Source organism: Phocoena phocoena, chromosome 2 (assembly GCF_963924675.1).
Source record: "Phocoena phocoena chromosome 2, mPhoPho1.1, whole genome shotgun sequence".
NCBI classification, from domain to species: Eukaryota; Metazoa; Chordata; class Mammalia; order Artiodactyla; family Phocoenidae; genus Phocoena; species Phocoena phocoena.
The window spans coordinates 81852071-81865152 of NC_089220.1; the positions used below are offsets into that span (position 1 = coordinate 81852071).

At 36.4% G+C, this 13082-nt stretch overlaps 1 protein-coding gene across 1 annotated transcript in view; it reads left to right on the plus strand.

The window, feature by feature from the left end:
• The first annotated feature begins 1165 nt into the window (after positions 1-1165).
• Positions 1166-13082, plus strand: part of FAM98B (family with sequence similarity 98 member B) — a 33425-nt gene continuing 21508 nt past the window's right edge. Inside the window, exons 1-3 of the mRNA XM_065872490.1 lie at positions 1166-1236; positions 9295-9440; positions 10598-10732. Of these exons, the coding sequence (XP_065728562.1) occupies positions 1166-1236; positions 9295-9440; positions 10598-10732 (352 nt within the window). The remainder of the gene's footprint in view (positions 1237-9294; positions 9441-10597; positions 10733-13082) is intronic.

Sequence of the window (13082 nt, forward strand, 5' to 3'; positions counted from 1 at the left end):
CTTTCTATGACTTCAACTCTTTGAGAGAGGCAATAACCACTTAGAACATACATTCTCTGCCTTTGGTTTAGAGATGAATTCAAATACATTAAGCTGCAAATAATTTTATACTTAAGCCTGGGTATATGGTAGAGGAGTCATTATTGATATTTGTTCAAATTTGTGTGTAAGCTTCCCTCAGGGGATTTTACAAATTTATTGGTAAGCTTTTTATTTGTAACAGTGATTTGGGAGGTGAGAGCATTAGTGTCTTTAGTGCATTAGGGCCAGGGATGTTATGTATTCTCTGAGGCATGGGACAGTCCTTTACAAGGACCAATAGTTACTGTTTTGCACAACTTTCAATAGTTCATTTGGTTATTCATTTGGGTGATATAACTGTTAATGATTTTATGCTCTATGCTGACTCTTTTACATATGAACCCTAAAATATATTTTGTATTCTTTAGATAGACACTGAATTCTCCATAAATAGTACACAGAGGGACTACTGTGTTTTGTGTGTTTGGAGTTTTATGGAGGGTCAGTCACAATTTTGGGAAAGCACATCAGCTACCCTATTCTGCCCATGGAATTTTTGTTTTTTATACAACTCGCCTATATTTTGTCAGCAGTGCAACACATAGCCTGTATGTGTGTTGAAGAGGATTCTATAGATAGATGCAAGCATCTGATCACTTCATTGATCTTCTACATTTCATAATGAAACAATATTTTGTTATAAATTTCCTTCTCTATTTTTTCTTTAAAGTTGGAGCTTTGTTGTGTATATTCATTTAAAAATTATTTGTTTAGGTACATGATATTATGTACAACTTTAGCTCAAGATAATTAATATTTCATTTAGGGATTTTTGTTGTAAAAAGGGAAAGCCGGAATCTGATTGGTTGAGAACTTGGTAGAATCACGATGTTTGCTAAGACAACTCAAAGAAGTCTTTTTATTTCTACTATTTATTGTTATTATTATTTTTAAAAGTTAGCATTGTTACCTAAGTTGGTTTTAGGCAGGAGAGCCAATTGCCTCCGGGCCGAGAACGTTTTGTCCCCCAGTGCCAGAGGCACTCCTAGGCAGTCCAGGTTGAGAGCCGGCCGGAACCTTGGCGCCGCGACGCCAGTTTCCGGCGGGCTCCTTAGAGCGCGGAACAGCTTTGGGCCGAAGGACCATGAGAGGGCCGGAACCGGGTCCCGAAGCTACGATGGAGGGGGACGTGCTTGACACTCTAGAGGCGCTGGGGTGAGTAGTCCTGGGGCCGCCTTTCCCCGAAAACGTAAGCTGTCCCTCCGATGGCTGCCTCAGTCTCCTCCCCGTGGGCCTTCGCTGAGCTCTTGCCGCTCGGTGCAGGCCTCCGTCCCTGCCTCGCTGCCTCCGGCGCGGACAGAGTTAAGAGAGAGGCGGGAGAGAAATCCGCTTGCGGGGGTGGAGCAGGCCCGGAGAGCTGGGGCGCTTGTCCCCCTCTTACGAACTCCTTGCCTCGGAACTCCGCAGCCGGGACCCGCGGCGAAGGCGCGGAGGGGCCTGCCTGGCAGCACTCCTTTGGGGAATTAGTTGCTGCCCCGCGGGTGGTATTATTGTTGACGCTCCGGGGGAGAGGCGCTGGAAGCCGGAGTGCAGCTGTTGACTGTTGTCTCCTACCTTGTACAACCTGTGGATTAATTAGGGCGCGGGAGCGAATCTCCTGCTTCCTTGACCCGAGAAAGGGGTTTTAGTTCAGTGCAAGTCCATTCATTTCACCGTTTCTTCCATTCATTAACAACATATTAATTTGATGTTAATCTGTATTCATTAATGCGTATTTGTGTGCTAGGCCGAGGAGGAAGACAGTTTTCAGATTACTAGTAGGTTACCTAGTCGGGGACTATAAAGAGTCTACTGGTGTTTGCAATTCGGGGTGATTAAGTGCTATGAGAGCTCCTGGAATGATGTTAATACTTGCAGGCATGGGTATCAATTCATGCAAAATAGTCTCTCCTTCAGCCTCATCCAGTTTTTCTTCACAGCCCTGGGGTCCCAATCCCAAATTATCTTGTCCTGAACATTTATTTATTTTCTCTTGAACATCCACCCTCCCCACCCTCCACCCCCTAAGTCAGCTCCAGGAGAACGGGTACCTTACCTGTCTTGTTCCCCAAAACATCCTACAACCAGATATGCTACAATAAATAGTGGTTGGATGAATGGGTAAGTAAATGAAGAAAAGTTCAAAGCAGAGAGTGCACAGAGGTAAGCATAGGGCCAGATAGTTGCAAGTCAAAAAAATACACATTAATTAAAGACATTGGAGCCATCTGTAAAATTGTGTGCCCTGCCACGTCTGGAGTTTCTTGGATAGGATAGGCAGTGCCTTTGCAGTACTATCGTGAAGCTTGAACCACCCTCTCGCCCCCCTTTATTTTTCTTAAAACTGCACTTGCTCCTCTATCAATTGCTTCTTTGGGACCCTGATAGTACCTACTTTGCAGTGACTCATTGTTACAGAGCCTTGCACTTACTAGATCCTGAATAAATATTTGTCAAGTGAAAGAACAGAGCCAGTGATTATTTAGGGGGCATTTTTACTTCTGTGAAATCCCATGGAAATTTTCATGTAACTTGGTTAAGGAAGTAACCAATACAAAAAGTTAAAATAATTAAAGTGTTTAGGACCCAAACGGTTTAAGCTCCCAAGTATTCCAGATAAGACTAGTGGGATTCTATAAATAGTTTTTGAAAAATGGAAAGTCAGTGCTTTTTTTTTCTTTCATTCTTTGAATTTGTTTATATTATAGGTGTTTTGAAAAATGAAGTTTGGTATAATCTTGGCTTTTATCAAGGAAAATTATTTCAGATTATTCACTGTAGAAAGTAAAACAGTTTAGAACTGATTTAAAACATACTTTAGAACTGATTTTTCCTGGAATAATTAAGGACAAGATTTTGAAGTTTGAATTTTCCTATAATGATAATGAAAAGTGAAAAAAGTAATTATTTACAATATGTGTTGTAATTGAACATGCGTTTCAAAATCTCCATGTAGATTGTGAATAATGCATTTTCTGTTGTGATTAAAACATTTAGGATATCAGTGAAGGTACTTCAGTTTATCAGATAAAATAGGAAATTAAAGGGAGGAATTAAAAGGGAAAATCTATGTGAAAGAACAGTTTAGTGATGTAGTACATTATAAACGAAAACAGCGTAGTAATAACTTAGTTTCCTAATCTGTGAAAGGAGCAGGCTGGATCAGATTTCAGAAGTCTCTTTCGGTTCTGACAATCTATGATTTTGTAGAACAGTGTATCTCAACCCTGGTAATACATCAAAATCATGTTTGGAGCTTGTAAAAAAATGTTTCAGTGTGGTGTATACCACCAGCTGAGCGAAGCATGATCTTCAGGGGTGCGATATAGGCATGCATATTTTTAAAAAGCTTCACAGCCTAGGTTGAGAACCACCATTGTGGAGGGAAATTTATTTCACATATTTACTGAGCACAGCTCTGTATTGGACGCTGTTCTGAGAAGTCATTGGTGAGCAAAACAGACTTGGTTCCTGTCCCAATGGAGCTTACAGTCTGGTGGAGAAAAAGACATGATCACACAAATATTTATAAACTAAAATAAGCGTTTCAAAGGAAAAGAACAGGGTGACATAATGTGGCAGGAGGACCTATGTAGTGTTAAGGGTTAGTGACAGATTACTGAGGAAGTGACATTTGAGTTGAAATAGGAAGGGTGAGTAGGAGTTAACTAGGTGAAGTTGGCTGGGAAAGGAGGACAAAGGTGTCCTTACAGTGAGGACAAAATATGAAAGACCTTAAAGTGGAAAGGATCTGCCATATTAGGAGAACTGGAAGGGGGCTGATGTAGCCGGAGGGCAGAGAGCAAGGACCAGTGTTAGAAGATTGGATCAGCGAGGAACAGGGCATGCAGCACCTTTCAGGCCATGTTGAGGATTTTGTTCTTTGTCATGACAGCAATACGACATGATTGAAGAATTTTAAATAAAAAAGGGAGTGATTAGATCAGGGGTCCCCAACCCCCCCCGGGGCTGTGGGCCAGTAGTGGTCTGAGGCCTGTTAGGAACCAGGCTGCGCAGCAGGAGGTGAGCGTGGAGTGAGCGAAGCTTCATCTGCTGCTCCCCATGGCTCACATTACCGCCTGAAGCAGCTCCCCTACTCCCCTCCCTCCGCCCCCTCTGTGGAAAAATTGTCTTCCACAAAACTGGTCTTTGGTGCCAAAAAGGTTGGGGACCGCTGGATTAGATGTCTAGTTTGAAAAGTTACCTCTGTCAGCAAGGTGGAGAATAGATTGGAGAATTAGTTAGTAGTCTAGGCAAGAAGTGATGGTTGCTCAGTGGCAGTGGATATAGAAAGAAGTATATTACTGGTCTCAGTGATTTGACTGGCTATTAGAGCTGAAGGAGATGACAGTATAAAGGATTCATTTCTTCAACAGGGATTTATTGAGCAACAAAATAAAATGATACACTTTGGAATCTCAATTGGACAGGGAAGAAAGTGAAGACAGCCGGAAGCTAGGAAATGCAGAGAATGTGGAGGGACCATAGGAACTGAGGTAGAGATGATATTAAGTGTGGTCAAAAGAGCAAGCTGGAAGGATAGATAGTAGGCTATGTTCAGGGAGTGACATGTTCAAATTAGTGATTTCGGAGGTGATGTAGTTCCAGGTGATGGCATGATCTGGGTGTGGCTTACTTATGTGCAGTGGCAAAGGTTGGAAAAGAGGAGGTTAGGGAATTGAGAGCTCAGGGTATTGAAAAGGGTATACATATGGACTTCAAAGAAACTCAATACAATTGAAAAAAATAGGAATGGAGAGGAAAAACTGAGCACAGGGAATGTTGAAGAGTGTCCAAGAGATTGATAGGTGAAAACCACGAGAGAAAGAGGGTGGCATATCTGACTGGCCTGAGCCTGGAGAGAGCGGGAGATATTTATAAGATAATGAGGGAGTCGATCAAAAAATGGGCAGAAGATCTAAATAGACATTTCTCCAAAGAAGACATACAGATGGCCAAAAAGCACATGAAAAGATGCTCAGCATCTCTAATTATTAGAGAAATGCAAATCAAAACTACCATCACCTCACACTGGTCAGAATGACCATCTTCAAAAAGTCTACAAACAATAAATGCTGGAGAGGGTGTGGAGAAAAGGGAACCCTCCTACACTGTTGGTGGGAATGTAAATTGGTGCAGCCACTATGGAGAACAGTATGGAGGTTCCTTAAAAAACTAAAAGTAGAACTACCATATGAGCCTGCAGTCCCACTCCTGGGCATACATATGGAGAAAACCATAATTTGAAAAAATACATGCACTCCAATGTTCATTGCAGCACTATTTATAATAGCCAAGACATGGAAGCAACCTAAATGTCCATTGACGGAGGAATGGATAAAGAAGATGTGGTGTATTTATACAATGGAATATTAGTCATAAAAAAGAATGAAATAATGCCATTTGCAGCAACATGGATGGACTTAGAGATTATCATACTAAATGAAGTAAGCCAGAGAAAGACAAATATCATATAATATCACTTATATGTGGAATCTAAAAAAAGAATGATACAAAAATGAACTTATATACAAAACAGAAATAGACCCACAGGACATAGAAAACAAACTTACGGTTACCAAAGGGGAAAGGGTGTGGGTGGGGAGGGGTAAATTAGGAGTTTGGGATTAACATATACATGCTACTGTATATAAAATAGGTAAACAAGGACCTACTGTATAGCTCAGGGAACTATACTCAGTATTTTTTAATAACCTATAAGGGAAAAGAGTCTGAAAAGAAATAGGTATATGTGTACGTATAACTGAATCACTTTGCTGTGCATCTGAAACTAACACAACATTGTAAATCAACTATATTTCAATTAAAAAAAAGATAATGGGAGAGCAGTGATATGGATGCTGTATTCGGAAGCAAGGAGGACAAAAACCCCACCATTCGACCGTCAGACACTTAAGAGTAAAATACCCAAAGCTAGAGGCAGTAGGGATAAATCTTTCTGAGAAGACATTGACAGAATAGGAGAGTTGTTTTTTATGGATGGAACATATGGAAGAGTTTGAGAAGCAGGAAGAAGTGGAGAGCTGGATCAGAGGCAAGCCAGTAGGGTGGGTAAATGACAGGGGGAAAGAAAGGGTCTGATATTTTATATGTTGGCCGATGAAAATAGAAAACAGAAAGTAAGTTAGACCCCGGCTGTGTCTTTGTGAAGGTTTACCAGTGGCCCTACTGGACTGAAGGTTTGGTTCACCCAGCTTAGAGCAGTTCAGATCAGCAACTATGGTTCAAGTGTGCATGGCCCTGGGGGAGTCTAGGCCTAGGGGAGGTGTCCCCAGTTACTACTAAGTTATTACTCTTTGGAGTTACTCTTTGGAGTAAGAGTAGCAGTTTCCTAATTAAATAAGAATTTATAGAACAAACTAAGCATGATAATAATACCTACCTTATAGGATATTGTGACAATTAAATAAGGTAATATACATACAGCACATAGCGCTGGCCTAAGATTAGTTTATAAATGTTAGTTGCTATATGATTATGATTGTTATTAGATATTCAGGTTTGTTAAATGCATTTCTTTTTTTTTTTTCTTTTTACCTATTTTGAGGAACTGAGGCATTAAAGCTTGTGTATTCAGGATTTAGTATTTTTGGTGATTTAGTAAATTTTTGCTGAATTTTAAAATTGGCATTTCAGTAAAAATAACTTACCAATAATATGAATTAGTTACATTTTTTCAGGAGCTTATGATTATTGCTTTATTGCAGAAGTGAAAGCAAGTAGGGGGAAATAAGATATTTACTGTTAAGTCTCAATGAGAGGTGCTGTAAGATATGGTAGAAAGGTAATACAGGGGAACCAGTCTTGGTTTGGAGGAGCAGAGACTGGTCTAGTCCCAGCTGTCTTTACCTGGCTGCATTACCTGGCCAGGTTATTTACTTTGTTTCCTTATTAGTGTAGACAGAAATTTGAGTTCACATGGAGCATTTGGGGTCAAATCTGGATTTAGATCAGAGTGTCGTCATTTATCTTCTGATATTATCTTCTGGTCCTACAGAATTAGGATAATAATAACTTCAAATCATTGCTGTAAAGAGTAGATGAATTGGAATATTCATCTGGCCTGCTACTTAAGGCAGGTATCCTAACCTTGTTGAGCCTTAATTTCTTATCTGCAAAATGGGGCTTTGAAACTACTCACCCTTCGTGAAATATGACCAGAGAATTTAGAGAAAAAGAAACGCAAATGGCCTTTAAACATATCAAAAGATGTACAGTCGTGCCATAAGAGAAATGTAAATTAAAACTGTACTGAGATACCAGATGGTCAAAAATCCAAATGTTTGACATGAGTCAAATGTTTGGTAAGTTATGGGTAATGGATACTCTTCTACTTTAGTGGTACAACCCCTATATAGGCAAATTTAACATTATCCAGTAAAGTTGGATAGCCATTTACGTAAACCTTTGATCCAGTGATCCTACCTCTAGAAATCTATCCCAGACATACACTGACAATAATTTGCCCAATTTTTTTAATAGCAAAGCATTACAAAAAACCAAAATGTCCTTCAGTGGGGGCATAGCAAATAAAATATGGTATATCCAGACAGTGGATACAACTATAAAAATGTTTGAATAGTATCTCTACAGATCTCTAGTATATATAAATATGTGTCTGTGCGTGTATATGTTTAAAAAAAGGAATAGAACAGTAGATAGTAGGCTGCCTTTTATCTAAAAAAGATACATTTATATATATATAGTTTTGTGTATATATATGTTTATATTTTAAAACATTATGGTTTGACAACCCCAAACTAATAAATACGGTTTCCTATGAGGAAGGGAGGAAACAGAGTACTAGATGGAACAGTATTAAGATTGCAAGCTAGAATTGTCTGAATGTACCTTGTTTTGTTTTAGACTTTGAAACCGTATAAATGTTTTACATAGTTGTAAAGCAAAATTAAAATGAAATCAAAACAAAAAAAGAGAGACAAATCCCTAAAAATTAAAAGCAAAATGAAAAAAATATCTATCAGTGTATTGAGTAGGAGGTTTAATCACATAGAAAGGAATTGTTTTTCTATACATCCTTACTGGAATCTATCCTAATGATAAAAATATAAATTGTTTTCATTAATTTTATTTTTAGTAATAATGCAGTTTTTTCTATTCTGAAACTATGTAATTTATGTTATTTTTATATTTACTAGGATTCTGTAAATGTCATAAAAAACAGAATTTTCATTGTAAGAGAAAAATAGATAAAAATGTAAAACAAAATAGGTAAGAACCCTATAATTCTAAATTTGAACTGGATACAGCAGTGTGAACTCCTGATATAATTTCTTTTAAAAAGGTACAGATACAGTGATTAACCTTTATGACCAGATTGTGTATTCTAAATACCATTGAAGAGAATCAGGGCTTCTTGGAGAAATGGCTGATTACAAGTATAGGGGAGGAACATATTGTCATAGAAAGCAAGGAAAATATTCAAAGAATAATGGGGACAAGTCAAAGGACTCATTGAGTAACATGATTGCGCTCCCACTAATCAGAGATAGGACAATTTGAGTATCAAAAGAAAAGTAAATGCAATGGATTAAAACCCATCAACTGTGCTAAAACTTACAAGTTTAATAATGTGGGGGGAAAAAAAGCTCAGTTACAGAAAGAACAGTAAAAGTAGAAAACTGGTGTCAAATTCAATTAAGGTAATATATAAAAATGGTTTGAAAATTAAAGGTTCTATTCAAATACACTTTGTAGCAGTGTTTAAAAGTATAAAATTATAAAAGAAATGGTTAAGGTTAAAATCTCATATGTCCTCAGTTTTAATTTTTTTAATTTAAATTTGCATCTGTTCTTTTTTCACTATATTACCTTTTGCTTATTCTTGTAAGAATAAGAAAAGTTATAGTTATTAGACTATTCTATTTGACTTTGTTATATGTAATATTTATCTTAAAATTGGTTGATAATTTTACTAAAAAATTTTAAAACAAAGTCAAATGTTAATTATATAGAGCAGAAATCAGCAAACTGCTTCTGTAACAGACCAGATAGTAAAAATTTTAGGCTTTACTGGCCACACTGTCTCTGTCACAAATACAGGAAAACAGCCAGAGAGAGTTTGTAAATGGGTACAGTTGTTGGCTGTGTTCCAATAATATTTTATTTACAAAGATAGGCAGCAGACGTTGATTAAAAAGTATTATTAGGGTTTTGTTTGTTTGTTTTAACCTTTTATATCTTCCTTTCTAGGTATAAGGGACCACTGTTAGAAGAGCAAGCCCTTATAAAGGCAGCAGAGGATGGACTATCTTCACCTGAATTTTCAGAGCTCTGTGTTTGGTTAGGCTCTCAAATAAAATCATTGTGCAACTTGGAAGAAAGTATCACTTCAGCTGGTATTGCTATTGAGTTTTATTTACTTTTCTGTTTACTAGAAAAATGAAATGATAGGTTATGATTTACAGTTTTATCTATAATGTGCTCACTGTACAAAGAAAAGTCATTACTACAAACAACTTCAATATGTGATTTAAATATCTTTGGATTAAGTTTTATATTGATTAATCCAAAATTGGTTCTTAAAATTTATATAAAATTATAAATAATTATTGTTTATCTGCTGTCTTGAACTTAGTATTGTTCTTTAGAAAAAGAAGAGTCTGAATTTGGTTATTTAAAAAGTTTAAGTTTTGAATACTGCTTATTTTGAATTAAGGTGTTTCTTTTCCCTAACGTATGCATATATTTAATCCCTAATTTAAGTTGTATTTACCAAACCTATAACTCAGGACATGGATTCACATAGGAATACGTTTATAAAAAACTTCTGTACCAGCTCACAAGGTTTATTTAATTCACTACTGTATTGGTAGCTGGAGTTCTTGTGGGTCTTTGATTAGTAGAATTTCAGACGTGTAATAAAATGAAAAATAAAATTTGTGGGGGCATTTGCTAGGAGACCAGTAGCCTTCCCTTCTGATGCTGTCCTTACTTTTAAATTGTTCTTTTTCCTTGCCAAATCTAATAGAATTTACTTGAAGCTAAGTAAAATAAGCTGAATTCAGAACTTATGATACAAGTTCCCACATAATTAGATGATGAAAGAAAGATAAGCGCTGAGGCTTAATTTGATGATAGCATTTATTATCCAAGTCCATAGAAATACAATAGAAATGGATCATTTGCTCTGAAGCCAATTAATAATTATAGCCATAATAATGCTTTTAATATTTCAGTTACTAACATAAAATATTTCCATTTTATCTGCTTTTATGGAAAGCCCATTGGAAGATATCAGAGATTTAAATATAAAAATATTTATAATTTCATGATTAGATACTTATGTTCTTGAATTTAAGTGTTGCTTTCCATATGTAGAAATATGTTTTGGTTACTTTGACCTAAGCTTTTGGGGTCACACATTTAAGGATTTAATGTCAAAGTGAAAATTTGGAATTGAATATAAAATTAAAATCAACTAGTGGTAGATTTGATAGTGTCAGATTACATGGTAAATATTTAGTAAATGTTTTATACCTTTTCTTGTTTAAAGGGAAAGATGATCTAGAAAGCTTCCAGCTTGAGATAAGTGGCTTTTTAAAAGAAATGGCATGTCCATATTCTGTACTCGTATCAGGAGATATTAAAGACCGTTTAAAAAAGAAGGATGACTGTTTGAAACTTCTATGTAAGTTATGTTTCTTTGAACAATTTAAATGCATGTGTTTAATCTGGTTTGTGTTATTTTCAAGTTAAGATTTATGAACTTTAATTAATGAATCATTAGATATTTTGTGTATTAGAAAGTTTTTAATATTTGGCTTAAAATATGAAACTAACTCAGAGATTTTTATATAAATGTAGTATAAATTCTACTAATGTTCTCTTTAAGATTTCTAACACTTATGATTTATTTGGCCAATATAGAATGCCCAGTGTTTGTGACTTGTATGGTACTTCAGTAACTTTTCCTTCACCTAATTCATCTCTTTACATTTATGACTGGTTGGCTAAAGTGGTGATCTCCAAACTGCTATTTAATCTTAAAACTCTCTGAAACTAGGCTGCTAAGCAGGTTATTAGATGATGGGCACTGAATGATGGTTCAAAAATATTCATTGATCCCTTTCTACTGTACCAGAAACTGCTCTAAGCATTAGGGATGTATCAGTTTAAAAAAAAAATTGTGCCCTTGTGCCACTTGAATTTTAGTGAGTGTGGCCTATTTTCATCAGGGGTGAATTTGGAGTACAGATTACCTATATCTAAACAATTACTATGAATAACATCCATTTATTTATATTGGCTCCCTTAAAATTTTTTAAAATTCAGTTAGTTTAATTTCATGCTATTTTGGAAGTTCTACAAGCGGTGACTATTTGAAAGAATTTTTCTAACATCTTCTCTTATTGAAGATTTCTATTATTTTAGGTTGTACCATTTATAAAAAGATGCATGTGATATATTCCTCTATGTTCTAGTGTTAAAATGTTAGTTTCATTAGAGCAGAAATCATGTTTATGTGTTTAACTACTGGTGGTGTTGGAAGTGTTGACATTTGAATTATCTTGTTTGTTTTGGGGAGGATAAAAATTATGTGCCCTTCCCCCATTTCTTACACTATTTCCTTGTCTTCCTCCCATTCAGTGTAAGTCACTGATTTAATGAACCATTGTTACTAATGGGAGGTCACAGTAACCCTTAGGTGTATTGGGACACAAAGGAAGGTAAGAAGCACTGGCCATGAGGAACTTGCATATAGATATAGGTAATCCTTAGATTACCTTACCCTTACCTTAGATATAGGTAATCTGTGATTCTTTATGTTAGTCAGTGAGAACTGTGTAAATCATCATGTTTCCCTTTTTGCCTTTGCTTCTAAGAAGCTCAGCAATAACAGTAATATAAGTTTCTGGTCCAAATAAAAGTAAAGAGGAGATATAAGAGAGGTTGGTATAGTTTTTTCTGATTATAAACATACATGCTCAGGAGGTGGGGTGAAATGGGGAATTGTTAAATGAGTACAAAGTTTCAGTTGAGGAAGATGAAAATGTTCTGGAGATGGATGGATGGATGGTGGTGATGGTTATACAACTGTGTGAATGCACTTAATGCCACTTAAAAATAGTTAGAATGGTAAATTTTATGTTACATGTTGAAAAAATACATGCTCATCATAGAAATCTTACAAAGTAGATAAATATGAAAAGAAGAAAATAATTTATAATTTCACTCCCCAGAGAGGATCATGAATAACTTTTCAGTGTATTTCCTTTTCCTTCTCTTTTTCCTTTGTACACACATATTTAAATAAGATTTAGATCTGTTACAGATGTAGTTCCTGCTCTTCCTCTTCTTCATTTAATGTATTGTGAGCATTTTCCCATCACTTAGTACTTTTTGAAAAAATAATTTAAATTGGCTACATAACATTCTATGTTATGGGCATTTTTACTTAACAGATTTCAAATTTGGGGGTATTTGGATTTTTCTAATTTATCTATCTATTTATGGCTATGTTGGGTCTTTGTTGCGTGCAGGCTTTCTCTAGTTGCGGTGAGCGGGGGCTACTCTTCGTTGCGGTGCGTGGGCTTCTTATTGTGGTGGCTTCTGTTGTTGCAGAGCATGGGCTCTAGGCGTGTGGGCTCAGTAGTTGTGGCTCGCGGGCTCTAGAGCGCAGGCTCAGTAGTTGTGGCGCACGGGCTTAGTTGCTCCACCGCATGTCAAATCTTCCTGGACCAGGGCTTGAACCCGTGTCCCCTGCGTTGGCAGGCAGATTCTTAACCACTGTGCCACCAGGGAAGTCCCAGTTTTTCTATTTTAAATTAATTTTTTTGTTCATATTTTTGGTTACTTAGACAAAGATCATGAACATTTAAAAAAATTCTCTGGTCTAGATATATTGCCATAATTTGCTCCAGAAAGGTTATACCAATTCACAATCTTACGAGCATCTATTTCATCTTTATCTTTAGTTTGACTACCTTTAAAACATACTGATATAATAAGCTTCTTCATGTTATTTTAGAATTGTTTGC